Source organism: Sparus aurata, chromosome 8, assembly GCF_900880675.1.
Source record: "Sparus aurata chromosome 8, fSpaAur1.1, whole genome shotgun sequence".
Taxonomy (NCBI): domain Eukaryota; kingdom Metazoa; phylum Chordata; class Actinopteri; order Spariformes; family Sparidae; genus Sparus; species Sparus aurata.
In genome coordinates, this window is record NC_044194.1 from 21,246,533 (window position 1) to 21,263,617 (window position 17,085).

The following is a 17,085-nucleotide window of genomic DNA, read 5'->3' on the forward strand; positions in this document are numbered from 1 at the left end:
ACTTGTTGCAACGTTGGTTGGGTCTGAAGACGACAAGTTAAGGTAAGGCTTCATGTTAGGCTCCTTGTAATCAGAATTAAATAATAGGTCATTCACAGCACCTGCTAACATGAGCAGCAAACACATAGCAGTGAGGAGATATCACTTGGGGTCAGAGAGAGCCAAATATTTTTCTGAGGTGGTTCACAGTGCAAAAAGTTAGAAAAACACTGTTTTATATAACAGTTTTAATGTTATGCTTTGTGTTAAAGACTGTAGTTTCTGGGCTTTCCTCCTCAAAGGTGTTGGCGTGTAGTTTGATGATAAAATAATTCTGCAGAGGCAAGGCTGGGTGGAATGATAGAGCAATCTTTATTGAAACAGAATCTAGAGCCCTGCATCCAGATCAGAAGCGGCCGCTTTCTGATATTATCAAATCTGTTGACAAAGCAATGCCAAAACGCTTTGCCCTCTGCTCTATCAGAACTCATATCAGCCTTTGATCTAAGGATATCTACCAAGTGCCACCCCCCTGTTCTTTCTGTGAGGGCCTTTTTTAGAGTCCCTTCTCAAGTACACCCACTTCTTCTGATTGGTCCCCTTGCCAAATTATCCAATAGACTAAAAGAGGAGTTTGACCTGTGTTAGGCATCTCTCACTATTTGGCATGCAGGTCAAACTTAGCTACGCACTTTATCGTCTGTTACCTTTGGCCCTTCACAGTTGGAAGCGAACCCCTGGACCTTCACTCACACAATGAAAATCAATTAGTCATGATTGAATCCAAACTAAGTAGATCAGAATGTGTTGTCCTCCAGATACCTCAAGACATTTCTACTGAAGTTGGCATGCTAACCAGTTTGCCCCCCCTCCTGTCTTGTAATACGAGTCTGAGCTTCCAATCCAGAACACTAGCTGCACGGCTAACGTAGCTAACTTGCTAACTGCAGCTACAGATCACAGCAGTCACTCTGTTGCTATAGTGCCCCCCATTTGTTCAGAGTTGTGGCCAATTCCTATATATTGCACCTATAATATGATAATAATATGTTAATTATAGCCTTATAAGCACAATTATTGTTATAATATTGTTAAAATATCTATAAACCCTTTTTATAAGAACATTAATGAGAACTCTATGATGATTTCATATATTTGTTTATAACAGCATCACAACCATATTTATTGAGTTATGGACCTTCTCCATTATGTCATGAAGATTCTTAATGTAAGTTGTGTGTAGTTTTCTGTATGTATTCTGATGTATAAATAACAATTAGACTTGATGAAAGATGAAAGTTCATCATCATCGAGAGTAGGGAAATATTTACACTCTCCAGTCTTCTGAGTCGTGAAAAGATAAATCCTCTCAGCACTTAGCCCACCACTAAAGCCCTGTTTTACAGATACAGTTCTGAATGGCAAAAGGATTTCCCTGCAGCTAATGTTGCACTCAGCGGATGTCCTGTCTCAGGGGCCAAACTGCAGGAGGAGCCAGCAGAATTTATAGTTCATCACAAACATTTGACACTGTTATTAATGAACAGTATGTGTGTGGTAGTTCTTGTTTCATTCTTTCACCTGCACTGCATTTACTTTCTGAATTAACTACATGAAAAGTTCAACCAAGTTTTGTCACATTACACTTTGCAAATCTTATGGGAACTTGTTTTTTTACCAATACTTTTGTTATTCTATTTTTATCATTTCAAATAGTAACTTCATGTGCACCAGTGCACTAAACGTTTTTAAACTTCTGCTCGGTGAGCTGTGGTCAGATGCAATCAGAACATTAAAATGATGGATGCTGGTACTCCGGCACTGATGTGGGAGCGTTTCCTGGCATTAAAACAATGAAAATGATGGATGGGAAAATTGTAATCACTGTTAATATAATGACTGAAATCAGCTTCTTCTTCTTCCAGGCCTGCATTTCCTTCTTACAGAGAATACCATTACTCACTCACTTTTCACAGCAACTTGATTACTGTTAGCCAACATTTGAATGACTCAGAAGCCAGACTGTGTGTAATGCTCGCTGGCATCAGGTGGTTTAAAGTGAACCGGTTTCCTATCCAGATAAGAGATATGTATGTATGTATGTAATTCATGAAAAAGCCTGTGTGGTTAGCTGTCTATTCTTGGGTTCATAGACTGAGCAAAGAGGCCATCTATTTAGCTTCTGATATTATTAAGCACCCTACAATGCACTGATTTTTCTTCTCTTCCAGCCAGAAACAGCCTCTTCAGCCATTTGCCACTGAAATGCTGCATAAGCGCTTTCGTCAACACCAGAAAACTGATGGTAGCGAAAAGAATCTCAAGATTCCCACCTCATCCCTCGTCTCACACGTATGCTCTGGTGTTTGGAAACGTTAACGTCAATGATGACATATACGGTGTTGGGACTTATAAAACGTATAGAGGGGAGTGGCTGAGGTGGCTTTCCTCCGTTTGCAGTGCGGCTGGTGACCCCTGACCCGCCTTGTTATAGGAGAGCTGCCAGCTTAATGCAACCTTGGCAGAGCCGCCACCTTTCCTAGCCATTAGTCCAGTCATTTTCCAGGCTAAAACACATTGCTGACCTATTTTAAGCAACAAAGGGGATGGAAGTTGTGGAATATTTTGCCACCCAGGGTGCAAATTGAATTCTGTGTTAAGTAAAGACAGGCTTGGGTGTACGCTGCCGATGTGTCGTCATTCATGAAGCAGTAGTTGCATGTAAGCTCAGGTAGAAGTCACAAGACAAGAAGCAAAAATTGAAGTCTTAATCAGTGACTTCTTTTTCTCGCTCTTTGCCCGTGTGATTAACACAGACTGAAAACCATGAATGGATAGAGGAATGGGCGCACTCACACTCTGTTCTACTCCTTAAAACACCTCCTCCACCTCCGTCTCCCCCGGCACCACGTGCGAGTGAGTCCACAGTGTGGCTTGGACCCATCGCATAGTGACTCAGGCTGCTCTCCATTTGAAAAATTAAACGGGGGGCCGTTTGGCAGAGTTAAATGAGGCCCCCAGGAAAAAAAAAAAAAAAACATGCTGAGCTCAGCACCGCTCCTACAATCTCAATCACAAAGGAGGAGGTTGGCGCGCTGATGTAATGGCCGCCGCCGTGCTGCCGCTGCCTTGGCAGAGGAGGAGAGCTCGTCAGCACAGCCCTACTAATTCATTCCCCCCCACCACCACCACCACCCCTCCCTCTGGATCAAGGGTACATCAGATATCATTAACAGAGAAAAGAGCCTAAAACCAGACACAGAGCTGGATGCAAGAGAGGATGAGGCGATCAGTGGGTATTTCTCTGACTGCAGAGACGTGGAAAGTGACAGAATCCCTGGAGAAATTTTTAAGAAATTTAAAAAATGCTTCTATTTTCCAATTTAAATGCCAGGATAGCGTATAATTAACAGAGCCATAGAGAATGTACAGTATGCGTGCATGAATCAAGGGACAAGTTACTAATAGAAGATATTATTATTACAGGCTGTCAGCATCTATCCACCTGTAGAGCTCAACCATAATCGTGTCATATTCCCTCCAAAAAGAAAAAAAACGAGATGATGAAGCCATTACAGGAGATGTTTTCAACTCTTCCAAAAATAACTATAACAATTCATTCATACAATGTCATTTTACAACGAGGACTTAACCATGGTGGAGGATGCTATATTACATTTTAACTGATGTGACAGAAAATAAAAATGACCTGAGCCTTGATTTGGATTTAGAAGATAAAGACTTCACCAGAGACATGATGACTGAAGATCAGTTCTTTTAAATGTTTATATAGTCTGACAGTATTTCACTGTTTACAAGTGATGGGAAGGATTTTTTTATTATCATTATTTCAAGAAAATTAAGAAATAAATGAGCTGTGATGGATAACATTGATTTAACTGATCATCAGTTATAATACAAAAACAATTAATTGTCGGTTACAGAAATTGGCCAATGATATCATCATTAGACGGGTACTGATACCTTGTCTTTTCTCTTTATATGGATTGAAAACTGCAAGTAACACTGCAGAGTCTTTGGGAGGGGTGGAAAAATTAACCAAATGACTTCACATGTCTGTGGGGGAAAAAAAATCCTTTTTCATATTATTGCATATTCATTTTATGTTATATATAATATATACATGAGTATAAGGGAATCATACCTGAAAATTGCACTGAGATGCAGTACATGATTTGGATAGAGCGGAATACAGTACCATTAGCATTATTATATAACAAACTATCTAATTCACTCAGTTCTGGATGACACACTCCACTGTATGACATACCAGTATAAAGTAACACAGTCCAACACAAACAATGATAATTCACATTTATTCTATAGAGCATTTCCTGGCTTTTACCCATATAAGCGAACAAAAAGCATAATTTTCTATGAGCTGAGTGAGGGACTTTAAATGATTCTGCAGTAGTCCATACTATATGTAAAGTAAAGTGAAGCAGCTTCATTATGCCCTATTACTACAATATTCCAGTATAATATTCAACTGTTATCTTCATGTTTAGGACTCTCTGGGATAGGGGCATTTAGAAAATGTTAATTATGATGAAGAAACATGAATAAGCATATTAAGAGGGTTCACTTTAATGGCATTGTGCACATTTATAGGTTCAATCTTGTAGGTAGAAAAAGGATTCAACTGAACTGTTTCTATGTTGAACTTGGAAAAGTTTAAGAGGGATGCTGTCATTTTAAAGATTAACATTAAATTCAGTGGGTTGAGACGGCCCAGTCAGTTTTTCTGACCTTGGTGACACTCTCCCGAAGAGAGTTATCAAGAAGGAATTCCTTGCATCTGTGATTCAAGTGGCATCAGCAGCTGCCTCATTGATAATAAATAAACTGCTGATGGTGTCAAACTGTGACACGTAACACCAAAATGAAATTAGTAATCTTGCACAGCTCACTTTAGAGAAATGCATTTTAATCCTGTATTTCTGGTTCAAAACCTCTACACAGTCCATGTTGTTGTCTATGGAGGACAGGCAGATCTTGCAGTCCAGTTTAAAGGTCGTGTGTTACTTCACCAGTTTCTGTCTCTCAGAAGTATTGACTGAAGTGCTCCGTGGCACAGAAATAACATATGTGAATTATTAAAATGGGTGGCATTTTTTCCCTTTAAAGAAGCACATGAACTGCTACTGCCTTCATTTCACGACATGCTTTTGAGTTTTCACAGATATTCTCTTGACTACATGATTGCTTTTATCGTTTATTTTTTTAATCCATCTGCATATATTTAATGACAACATTATTAAGTTGATTTGGCATAAAAGGAGGGAGACATCAAATCCCTCACAACTACAAAAGTATCAGTTGGAATGACACAATAAAGGTCAGTTTATTGTTGTAGATTCTAATTTGTATACCTCCCACTGTTGCATTGAAGTTTTCTGCAGCGAGGAATGACCAAAAGTCTGGTGTATAAATCAAATTTAGAACATAAACTTTAAATTGGGTCTTAACTGAATTAAACTAAGTGGGTATGAAACTGCATCAGTTCAGTATAAATCAAATTTTATAGAAATGAAAACAGTGCTTTCTACATTTTTGTCATTTTGAGTCCAGTTCTCAATAACTGACAAATGCAGACATGGAGAGACATCTAGAAACAAGCATTCAAACAACAGCTTGTTGTCTATAACACTGTTGTCTATGGAACTACATAGACATCTTTCTTCTGGAACTGTGTATGTGTTTCTGCATCAGATATGTGTGTTCCTTGACAATTTCTACAACAAAATGATGCACCTAATTCTAATTTATTGCTGCCTCCTAGTGTTCATGAACGAGAACTGCGCCTGTTCCGTCACTGCGGACAAGACAAGAGAAGCAAGTATGAACACAGAGCATTTGATATTGCTTTATTCTTTGCATTGGTAGTTTTACACATATTTCTGAGAGGAAATGTTGAAATAACTTAAAAATCTAGATCTCTTCATTCGTAAATAATAACTCAATAGTTTCACACAGTGTAGAAATGTAAAATTGTAAAGTCATGAATATTTTTGATTTCAAGATTAAAAGATTTTAAGGGTTTATTTAGGATGATCTACCTTTAATGTGATATGAAAACAATTGTTTTGTTTTATATATTGTTGTTGTTTTTTCTTCTTTACTGATAAATGTGTTTTTTTATTGTTTTTTTATTATCCAGTTCTTTTTAATAAATGAACGACGAACGGTTTGCAGCCGCCAGGCTTTACTTTGCTCGATCGATCTGATTTGTAATCGGTGCTCTGCTATTTTCTCTGACGTCGCTTCCAGGATACTAAATCAAGTCAGATTAACAGGCGGAGGAAACACTTACAGAAGCAGAGATGGTAACTATGAATGAAATCCGAATTACGTTAATTGGTTAATAATATATTATATGTCTACACATAAAATAAATCAAACAGGACGTTCATGTAGTGTATTTTATTTGGAATCATATAAAACGGGGTCCATTTAGTCGCACCAAGCTAACGCTAGCTAGCTAACTTTTGACTGCACTGTGAGTAAGCAAAACAGCTCTACTCACTGCTAGTGTTAGCTGCACGGATACCGGCTAACTGACGTGTGTCCAAACAAACTCACGGCTAAGATTTGTGGTATGATCTCGCATTAGATAATGTTTAATAGTAACCCTGTGTAGTTTCATTTAGCGTCAATTTAATGTATCGTAAATACGTTGGGAATTATTGTGCTGGTTGGCTAGTTAGCAAGCTAACGCAAAGTAGCTAGCAGGTGTTAGCCAGCATAGGCTGAGTTAGCATCAAAATGAAGTATCATGCCTGTTACTTTCGTTTTCCCTCAGTTTACTGGGCTTTGGCTTCAACTTAATAACTTACGTGGCGATGTTAACTTGTGTAACTATAGTCAATCGCAAATGCAATTATTACACAAACTTTCTTGCAGCCGGCATTTTATCCAACTAATGTCAGCTAGCTCTCCGCAGGACTAACGTTAAGTTAATTAGGCACTAAGCACGTCATAACATCAGCCAGAATGATGCTTGTACTCGGTTTCATGATTATCTTCGGTAAGCTGCTGTTGAGCACAATGTTGAGCGTATCAATTATTCAACTGTCGGATAGTAATTTAAAACCCGAGTCTAGAAAAGTCCAGGCTGTAGGTTCAGTCTTGTGTAGTCGTGTCCCGAGAGTCCGGGAGAATGAACGTTAGCTTGTAAGTGAGGAAACCCGCAGACAATGCAAGACAACTATGTAAGATCAGCTCCTGTGTGTTTTTATAACTAGTCTCAGTTTAAAAATGTCACTTCTAATGTCTTGTTTTTAACCGCAGTTTCGCAATCAGTACGACAACGATGTGACAGTATGGAGCCCGCAGGTAAGTCGCTGTTAGCTCTAACCTCGGTCTATGACTGACTTCACTGTCTATGACTGACTTCACAAAGTAAGTTATAAACGATAATATGTAAACACAATGATTCATGTCCATGTTGGTACAGGGCCGTATTCATCAGATCGAGTATGCCATGGAGGCAGTGAAACAGGGGTCTGCAACCGTAGGACTCAAATCCAAAACCCATGCAGTCCTGGTTGCACTAAAGGTACAGTCAGTCTATGTGATGTCTCTCAATATGTCTGCCTCTTAAAAAAAACCTGCAACGTTGTAAAAATCCACAATAACAAATGATTATTTGGTCAATTTTGATAACATTTGCATTACAACCATTCACAGGTAAGCATCAATATCCATTCCCTTTAGCTGCTCTGACGCCCTGTTTTATTTGTTCATGCATGATTTAATATTTTTGTGTCTCTGCAGAGAGCCCAATCTGAACTGGCTGCCCATCAGAAGAAGATCCTCCATGTCGACAACCATATCGGCATCTCAATTGCTGGACTGACTGCTGATGCCAGACTGCTCTGGTAAGTCACATCTGCCTTAATGGTCTGAATGAAGGTTTTCAGTGCATGTGCAAGTCAACAAATGTGATTAGATACTAACACCATCTCTCCCACAGTAACTTCATGCGTCAGGAGTGTTTGGACTCAAGATTTGTCTTCGACAGGCCCCTACCGACGTCCCGTCTTGTCTCTCTTATTGGAAGCAGTATCCTTACTACTGATAGGTTGATGTTCTGAAGAAAAAGTTTTGTGTGTGTGTGTGTGTTATCTTGGGTTATATTCCTCATGTGATGAGCACATCTATTACTCTATAAAGTCAAATTGACCCTTAACTGAGCCTTCAGAAACCCAAATCCCTACACAGAGGTATGGAAGGAGGCCCTACGGTGTTGGACTCCTCATTGCTGGCTATGATGTAAGTCTGCTCACTCAAACATCTTAATACTTTTATCAAGCTATATTATTTGTTTCCCCTGTGAAGAATAAATGTTCTACATATCTGGACTTTTAATCTAACCATTGTCAAAATGTTGTGTGTTGCCCAGGACATGGGACCTCACATCTTCCAGACCTGCCCGTCAGCCAACTACTTTGACTGCAAAGCCATGTCCATCGGAGCGCGCTCTCAGTCTGCTCGCACCTACCTGGAGAGATGCATGGACAAGTTCTCTGACTGTAAGATGACATTTGTTGTACAAGCTTTGCTTGCTTACATTTAGAGGAGACTAGTTGTGACTATGCACATCAAAGTGGCAAATTCAGGACAAGTTTGATTTAATTTTTGTTCATGACTTTTTTTTTCTTTTTTTTTTTTTATCAAGACTGTCAAATTTCTTTTAGCAACTTCATGTTCAAACATGGATAGTCTGTGTCTTCCACCTACTGAATGATTTGTGGAGGTACTTGCATTAAGAAAGTATTGTTTTGTGCTCAGGTAATCTGAACGACCTGGTCCAGCATGGCCTCCGTGCTCTCAGAGAAACCCTCCCAAGCGAGCAGGACCTCACCACCAAGGTACCTCAACTCTCTCCATTCCTGTTTGAAGTGACACGCTGCTACATAAGTCCCAGCACAGAAGAGATCAGTCGTCTTTGTCCTCATCTGTGTGTTATAGAGACATGCATTTGCTTTGGGATAAACCTTGGCATGAACCTGTGTTCACCAAGATAGAGTTGTGTAACAAAACCATAAAACCAAACCTTACCCAGTAGCTGTAATATGGTTGAAAACCAATTGTGTATTTTCTCTGGGTTTTTCTGTCAGGATTCAAAGGTCAACACAACATTTTCCAATGTTCTTTTAAATATAATAGTAAAGAGGCTGTTTCTTAGGTTTCTTTTTTCATTCTTTCAGAATGTTTCCATTGGTATTGTGGGGAAGGACATGGAATTCGTCATTTATGATGATGATGATGTCGCTCCGTTCCTGGAAGGACTGGAGGAGAGGCCACAGAGAAAGGTACAGCAAGGTGTACTGGGATTTATAAAGTTCAGTCTGGACTCATGATGTTTTTGTTGTTGTTCTGCAGTGTTAATAATGTGACTAGTCTAAACTCTTATCTTCTGAACTGTGTTGGTTGTATTAAATTTGGACCAGGTTAGTCCATCAGAATACTTGTTAAGTTAAAGGCAAATATTTAACATTTATTGAGGGAAATCAAGTTGTGCAAGTGAAATGTAGAGGTTTATCTACTATTGTATCTAAAATGTCCCAGTAAGACAGACGATGAAGTTTCTTTGCTAAACCTACGTTTGTTTTTGTCTCAGGTTGCCCAGCCAGCAGATGAACCCGCCCCCGCTGGACCGGTATCTGATGAGCCAATGGAGCACTGAGGCGGCACATCTGTTAACTTCCCGTTCTGAGAGGGGGGCGGGCACAAACCCAGACCAACCTGACACTTATTGCAACTCACCAGAATAACTGATAGAGGGGAACGCTGTTGTTGTGATGTGCCACTTTCTAAACTGTTCATCCAAAATATTCTCTGCAAACATCAAGAACCGTGATGTTGCTTTTGTATGAGTAAAGTGTACCATTATACAAGTAATAAACTCTTTTTTTGAATTGTGCCGCCACTCTTTATTATTTAATTGCCTACTCAATACACATTTGCAAGTCTCCTGAGCATTTGTTCAACCAGATTAAAAGGATACCAGTAAACGGTTAATCATTGTGAATTATATCATTAGTCAATATTATCTACACTGTACTTAAAGTGTAGTACAGGGCACATCTTTTACTTTTTAAAACTTTTTTTCATCAAATCACTATATTTTCTTATAGTTTCTCTATGCTGGGACATTTCTATTCCAGGAGGATCAACTAATGTAACCCAATTTCCCTTTTTTGGGTATCAGTAAATTAAAAAAATATTTTATAAATGGTTATGCTGTCAATGTGCACTAGAGCAAGGATACTTGGATACAAGGATATCTGAGCAGCATTGCAGGCAACAAAGCACTGAGTTTCTGAAATGTTGACCTTGTGACAGTTAAGAGTGAAAGAAATCAAACCAGAAGTTTATGATCCAGAAATTTTTATTCAAGTATAGAACAGTTTTTAAATCGTGGATATTTCTACCCAGGTGCTTTTCTGAACAGCTAATAAATAAATTCAGATTATAAAAGTAAAAATCTTTAAATAATTTAGAGCACAAGACAGCAGGTTTGTTAAAATCTTCAAATGTCTCCGTCACAAACACTTACAGAGGGAACTTTAATGTCCAATAGGTCGTGTCTAATTAAAGTTGTCAATCTCTTTTATGTTATGTCTTCATACTTAAAACAACAAAATGTAACTTCAACTCCGGTCAGACGCCCACCCATAGTGTCGACCTGGAAATTAGACTCAACAATCAACTATCTTTCCCCAGGAAGTTACATTTTGTTGCTTTAAAGGTGAACTATGTAGTTTTGGCAAAGAAATTAAGACTCAGAAACATAACATTTAGAATATTAATATGGTAATAATACAAATTATATTTCTTTGATATTTTTCCATAACTGGAAAAAAAAATAGCCATCCTCAGAAGGGAACACTGTTTGAAGCTAGATACATGACTATTTAGAGTCCTGCAAATATAAATAAAATAAAACAGGATGAAACAGTAGGACAGTTTCTCTATGACTGATTTCTCTTGAAGTTTCTCCCCTAAAACTACATGGTGCACTTTTAAGGGTGTTACAGGGGAAAAATATTTGAACACAAAGATCACAGGAAGTTTCAAATGTATATAGTTTCTGAAGAGTTTTGTCAGTTCGACAAATGTTTTGACAAGAGGTGAGAAAAGGCACAAACACCCCGATAAATGTAAAATATGTGATAAAAACCTATTTTTAATTCGAATCCAGTGTTCCCCAGCAGCTTAAAGTTCTGCTTACATCACATTTTCTAAACGTGTCCTGATCTGAGCTACAGTGAATAATTTCTAAATATTATGTATGTTATTTAGTGGAATACATTTTGAAATGGCCTGACTCAGTCATGTTTGTTTGCCTTTAGAAAAAAGTAAAAACCACCTTTATTTTAAGTGTTTTTTTATAACTAGGAAAAAATTTGAGAAATGGCTTTTTATCACAAACAGTGCGAATACCTTTAGAGCAAATTTTCACATCAAACCTTGACACTAAAGTCCTGGAGGCATCTCCATGTTGGTTTAATACAATAAATAATGAATAAATCGACGGGCATTATTATATTAGATTATTAGCGTTTCACAAATGAGGCCCCTGTTTTGTCTTTAAAAAGACCTTAACCTATACTTACTCCATTTTAGGTGAGAACATTTTCTCACTTTCTAACTTCAAGCAAAGATAACGAAAGCTGGCAACACATTTTCAGGCGTTCACCAACATTCGTGCTCCTCTGATGAGAGCTGACTCAAAAAGCAGCCGTCCTCACGAGGCCCAGGCTCGAGTTTGTTTGCATTTGGAGGTCAGTGTGAGGCTTTCTTTGCTCTCCTCCTCTTGTTCCTCCGTCTGACCGTGCTGCAGGAAGTTTCTGTCTCCGTCGACCTGCTGAGGTCCTCCATCTTCTCCCGCTCCATCATGGACGTCATCTTCAGTGAGAGCTCCAGCTCCTCAAGGACTCCGGCCAGGTCCTCCTCTGGGATGCCCAGATCGATTTTACCCCCTCCGTCCTTGTGTTCGTGCAGGCTCTCATTTACACCTAAAACACTGTCTGGACCCACGTCTGCTTCACTTACCGCTGTAAAATTAGATTCTTTCACAGCCTCTGTTTCCTCGGCCGCTCCCCCACCTGTGGTGTCCTCATGTGTGTTTTCCATGTCGGCTCCATCAGCTTGGGTCCTCTCGGCCTCTGGCTCCGCCTGTGGACTGTGGTGCTGCTGACTGTGCTGACAGCAGCAGCGGGAATGTTCCCAGTGCTGCTGAGGCTCCTCAGGATAATCTGCAGACATTTTAGGGAAATGTAATGAGTCATTAATCGATCAACATCTCCTTGACTGACACTGGTGGAAGTGTTTGTCAAAAACCCATCATCTGATTCAGCAGTTAGAGCGGAAATCTATAGAAAATCCTTTTGAGGTTTGGGTTTTTTGTCAGGATTCCAGAATTACTTTGCAACTAAAATTTGTTTTTAGCCAACCATCTATGAATCATGGCCTCAGTCTATTTTAGACTGATCTCCTGCAGCCCAGGAAGCCACTGGGTTCAGTTCATGCAAATACAGAATCAAAATAACTTGCAGATACTTCATGACCTCATGTCTGCTTCCTTTGCTCTTCCTTCATGTACACGTTGTTGTGTTAATACATCTAAGCAAAAAATGCAAAACAATTTCTTTTCGGCATCCATTTTGCTCGCACATTCCAACTTGCCGCACATGAACACACCAAAGTCAGAAGGATGACTTCCCAACTCGAGAAGTGGGACCATCCGAGGAGCAAGTGAATGCAGCATAAGACCTCGGGCCAAAGGACAGACAAAACACAAGATAGAGACGAAAAGCGAGTCCCATTGAATTTTTTTTCCAAGTTTTTGTTCTTTTGAGGACAGGACTGAGCTAAACAGCAGTAAGTGAGCAATGTGATATTTCGGTGTGAGTCAGGTTAAAAGTGAAAGTAAAAGCGATGAAGACGGGACTGGGACGCGAGACCGTTGACACTTGTATGGCGGTTTGGGTCTCAGTCTCAACATTGTTACACCCCTACTATTAGATGACGGAATGTGCCAAAAGCACTTGAATGCACCACTCCATACAAATCTCTGAAGTGGTGATATAAGAGGGTTTTTTTTTTTCTTGTAAATTGTAATTCCTGCAGTGTCGCAGTGCTCGTGTACCTTCCCAGTCGTCCTGGCTCTTCTTCTCTGGAGTCACGTCGTCGACCAGCTGGCCCTCCTGCATCACCCGAGTTATCTCCGTCAGCTGCTGCAGGAGACTCTCCTCCTGATCCGCCGACACGCCCTTCAGCCTGAAACACACACACACAGAAAGCAACACATTCAACCCTCATTCACATTGCACATTTCTTTACAGCACTAAAACACTGATCAGATGGCTGGGCAGCCAGAAATAACAAGATTCATCACATTTTTGGTCTTTTGGGTGTTGATCTGTTTGAATTATCTCTATAATTTTGCAGGATACTATTTTAACACAACAGCTCGATATCTGCGAGGATATTGTGGAAAAAAGTAAATGAACGTACACATTTTGTAGTCAGAAGACGATTATAAAGCTTACACTAACAGGTTATACACCTTTCGAAACTTTTCAAATGAAGTGTTAAGTGTTAAAAAAAACGACCCACATACAGGAATAAGAGATCATTATATCTAAGGGACTGCACAGGAGGAGAGGAAATGATCTTTATGGGAGTGTCATGTTTGTCTTCATCTTTACTTTGGAAGAAATCATTGCAGGCATGCGATTAAATTAACAAATCAACAAATGATTCAATCAAACCAGCCTTTTCTCTCAGGAAAAGAAAGGGAGGAGGCCGACTGATGAAATGATTCCTCAGCAAAGACACACACCCACCTCTCAGGACTGTGGTGAGCGTTGGAAACAATATTCTCCATCACCAACTCCGTCTCCCTCAGTTTCTCCTGCAGCTGAGCCAACTCAAAGTCAGCTGGAAGGCGACAGAGGGGGAAAGAAATGAACACTCGGAGACGACAGAACAGACAGAAACTGACCACACACAAACATGTAGGCAGTTAGGATAATCTGGAAAATGTCAAGTTCGTGTTTTCACAGCCGGAGCGGAGTGTAATTCATCTTACTGTGCGACGCTCTGTGGGAATCAATATGCCAGAAAATAACCAGCATTAATTTACTTCTCATTACGGTAATGCACTGTAAAGATGCACGTCATGGAGGTGTCTGAGACTGGATGTGACACACACACACACACACACACACACACAGAGAGCTATAGCAAATACTGTGTTAAGCTAAAGGACTTCCCACAAAGCCCTGGTTTTATTTTAAATAAATAAGATGGAAGAAAGTGGTTAAGGTGGCTAAAGAAAGAATGAGCTGAGCAGATGCTGACTGATACTCACTGATCTTTCTCTTCATGTTCTCAGACCGAACTGAAGGGAACCTGCTCTCTGATGGTTTGCTGTTCCCTTTAGATGTGATCTGACACAGAGACGATGACAGCATTCAAACACTCACAGAGCCCGATCTCAAGGTGATTTTAACATGTTCACTGCCTGTTGATGTGCATCAGTGGCAATAAAGTGAAAGATAACACTCATAAAGTCAACACAACAAAATCCACAGCAGAGTTTCCATTTGTAAAATCACTTGCACAATGACAAATGTCAAATGTTATGACAAACAGCACGATTCATTATTAAAGTGAAATTTTGATAATTAACTTTTCTATAGAAATTTATTTTTGATCTTTCCTGCAATATAAGATGCTTTGTAAGTACTTTTTACACCCGCTCTGTCATCATCTGTCATTCAGAGGCTGTGTGTTGAGTCTCCAGTGTTTCACCTTGAACAGTATGTAGAGAATGTAGAGTAAGATCCCGAAGCCGTACACCGGGATGATCTGTCCTGCCAGGTTGGACTTGCCCCCGGTTCCTGCCCCGGTTCCTGCCCCCTTGGCCCGGGCTATGGCCTTGGTGTTGTGGGCTCTGGAGAAGCCGGCGGCCGCAGCCCTCTGGCCTCGACCCTCCGGGGCAGCCTGACGGTGCATCATCGGAGGGAGGCGACCTGGACCTGAAGGGAGAAGAAACCACAAAATATTCACATTTAAGAAGCTGGAATCAGAGAATTTAGGCTTTTCTTTACTTAGGATTAAGGACTTATTACCCAATTAACTGAGTATCAAAATAGCTGGCAATTCATAGAAAAGCTTAAAAACAACAATTTAATTGATTAACCATTGCAGCTCTAGTCACATAACTTTTATATATAGAATTGTACTTTGCAGTAACAAATGATTATAAGAAAACAAGCGTGTGCATCACACCTGTGACACACATGCTTGTTTTCTCTTTACACAGAAACCTCCGGCACAAATAGACATAACGCTGATATAAGTGGGTGAAAGTTTTTGTACTTCCTCATTTTTGAAGTCTGCAGCTTCTATAGATCACGTCATATGTTCTGTACCTTTATACTAATAAGATCTACTGCTTAAATATATTTACACAAAAAAGGTGCATGCAGCATGAAAGGACCAATAATGAGACAAATAAAACACTGAATTTTATATGCTTAAAAAGAGACACTCAAATTGTGACGATGTAAAAACAGCAAAACATCTGTTGTTTTGGTGGGTACGGACGTGCGTGTAACATTCACTACAGGTTGAGCTTCTGGAGGATTCCCTACTTTGTCCAGTATGACTGAATATCTTTAGGTTCAGGACTGTCACCTTGGGCTTTAAATAACACATGTTTCATTTTCACCTGGCATGTTATAAACAAATCGATCGATGGATTCTTCAAGAAGATGATCAACAAGTAAATCGCTAGTAGAGCCAGGACGATACTCGATTTATCCGTGCACTATAACAGTAAACTTCACGTGCCATTTAACAATCATCAATCATCCCAAGCGTCTTTTCTTGCATGACAATCTTTGAAAAAAACGGTTTTCATATCAGCACATAAATCAGACAACACATGCCAATACCGATATATCTGTAAAAGACTCAAATCGGCCAAGATTATCAGCCAACCGATATATCGACTGGGCTCTACTTCAAGTATCAGCATATCTTTTATTGTGATTAATCTTACCTATCTATATCATGTAGTCTGAAAGTGCTGCAATAAAATCCCACCTTTAGTGAAGTTCTTAATGTTAAGTTTTAGTGGAAAGTAGGGGTCGATTCAACTGAAGGGTCATTTTGCAGGCTGCAGATTGTGATGCTGGTGAACTATACTGCCTTAAACTGACAGGTGTTCCTATTATTTAGTCCACCCTGTGTTTATCAATAAAGGTAGAGTGCTTTGGCTGTACTTTGGTGTACCTAATACACTGACAAGGCAGTGTTTCTATAGCTAAAGCCTTCTTCTTTTTTTACACACATCTAATAAAGTGCAGACAGGTGTTTCAGTGTATTTGGCGCTCTCTTCAGGGAGGAAATGTCGCTGCACGGTGGATGGATGATTCAGCGGTGATGTACAGGACGGATTGTGGTTTAAAATGCAAAAACAATAGTTCAATCACGATATGAAAGGCAACACAATGACAAGCTTCAATGCTCGACATCGAGCCGAAGACATTTTGCCGGACTACAGAGGAAGAGTTAGAGGTGACGCACCCTCCGGCCGCTCAGCAGCATCCTTCCTCCCGCGGGACAGCAGCATCTTAGGAAGCAGCAGACCGACGCACAGCACGAGGCACGTCGCGAGGGTCAACTTCTGGAATGTCGACATCGCCATGATGAGAGGTAAATTGTCACCTTCCTGCCGGAGAACTACGATATGTGCCCGGTTTAGACAGAGGAGACGGTTGGTTGATGTCGTTTCTCATCCATCGGTTCCACTTCCTTGTTGACTGGAGGACCGGAAGTGCGTCGGAACTGCAACGGATGTGTTTCACCACTGGGTGGCGCCAAACGACCGTCTTAATTACTTTTCTTTTCTTTTTTCTTTTCTTGTCTTGTAACGTAATGATTGTCTGTGACATATTGAACTTTGTGTATTTTTTCAGTTTTCTGAATCTGCATCGGTGTTATTGTGTATCTTTTTTATATTTAGTTATGGTCACACAGCTATAATCGTATTTCTGTGCA

General features: G+C 39.9%; 2 protein-coding genes across 2 annotated transcripts; one reads left to right on the top strand and one right to left on the bottom strand.

The window, feature by feature from the left end:
- Positions 1-6,211: 6,211 nt before the first annotated feature.
- On the top strand, positions 6,212-9,927 carry psma1 (proteasome 20S subunit alpha 1). The gene is made up of 10 exons (XM_030424542.1): positions 6,212-6,326; positions 7,291-7,335; positions 7,457-7,558; positions 7,777-7,880; positions 7,976-8,064; positions 8,204-8,274; positions 8,405-8,534; positions 8,794-8,873; positions 9,213-9,317; positions 9,626-9,927. Exons 1-10 carry the CDS (start codon positions 6,324-6,326, stop codon positions 9,689-9,691), a joined length of 795 nt encoding a protein of 264 aa, XP_030280402.1. The 5' UTR covers positions 6,212-6,323; the 3' UTR covers positions 9,692-9,927.
- Positions 9,928-10,378: 451 nt separating this feature from the next.
- Positions 10,379-16,868, bottom strand: ric3b (RIC3 acetylcholine receptor chaperone b). The gene is made up of 6 exons (XM_030426765.1): positions 16,612-16,868; positions 14,830-15,056; positions 14,387-14,465; positions 13,860-13,953; positions 13,160-13,290; positions 10,379-12,266 (listed from the first exon to the last, which is right to left on the bottom strand). Exons 1-6 carry the CDS (start codon positions 16,730-16,732, stop codon positions 11,794-11,796), a joined length of 1,125 nt encoding a protein of 374 aa, XP_030282625.1. The 5' UTR covers positions 16,733-16,868; the 3' UTR covers positions 10,379-11,793.
- Between the last annotated feature and the right edge of the window lie 217 nt (positions 16,869-17,085).

Coding starts and splice junctions, on each gene's coding strand:
- psma1 (XM_030424542.1), top strand. Junction 7,336..7,456: donor TGACAGTATGGAGCCCGCAG/GTAAGTCGCTGT, acceptor ATGTTGGTACAG/GGCCGTATTCATCAGATCGA. Junction 7,559..7,776: donor CAGTCCTGGTTGCACTAAAG/GTACAGTCAGTC, acceptor GTGTCTCTGCAG/AGAGCCCAATCTGAACTGGC.
- ric3b (XM_030426765.1), bottom strand. CDS start 16,732: ATGGCGATGTCGACATTCCAGAAGTTGACCCTCGCGACGTGCCTCGTG. Junction 15,057..16,611: donor TGCTGCTGAGCGGCCGGAGG/GTGCGTCACCTC, acceptor TTCTCCCTTCAG/GTCCAGGTCGCCTCCCTCCG. Junction 12,267..13,159: donor GAGCCAGGACGACTGGGAAG/GTACACGAGCAC, acceptor AAATGTCTGCAG/ATTATCCTGAGGAGCCTCAG.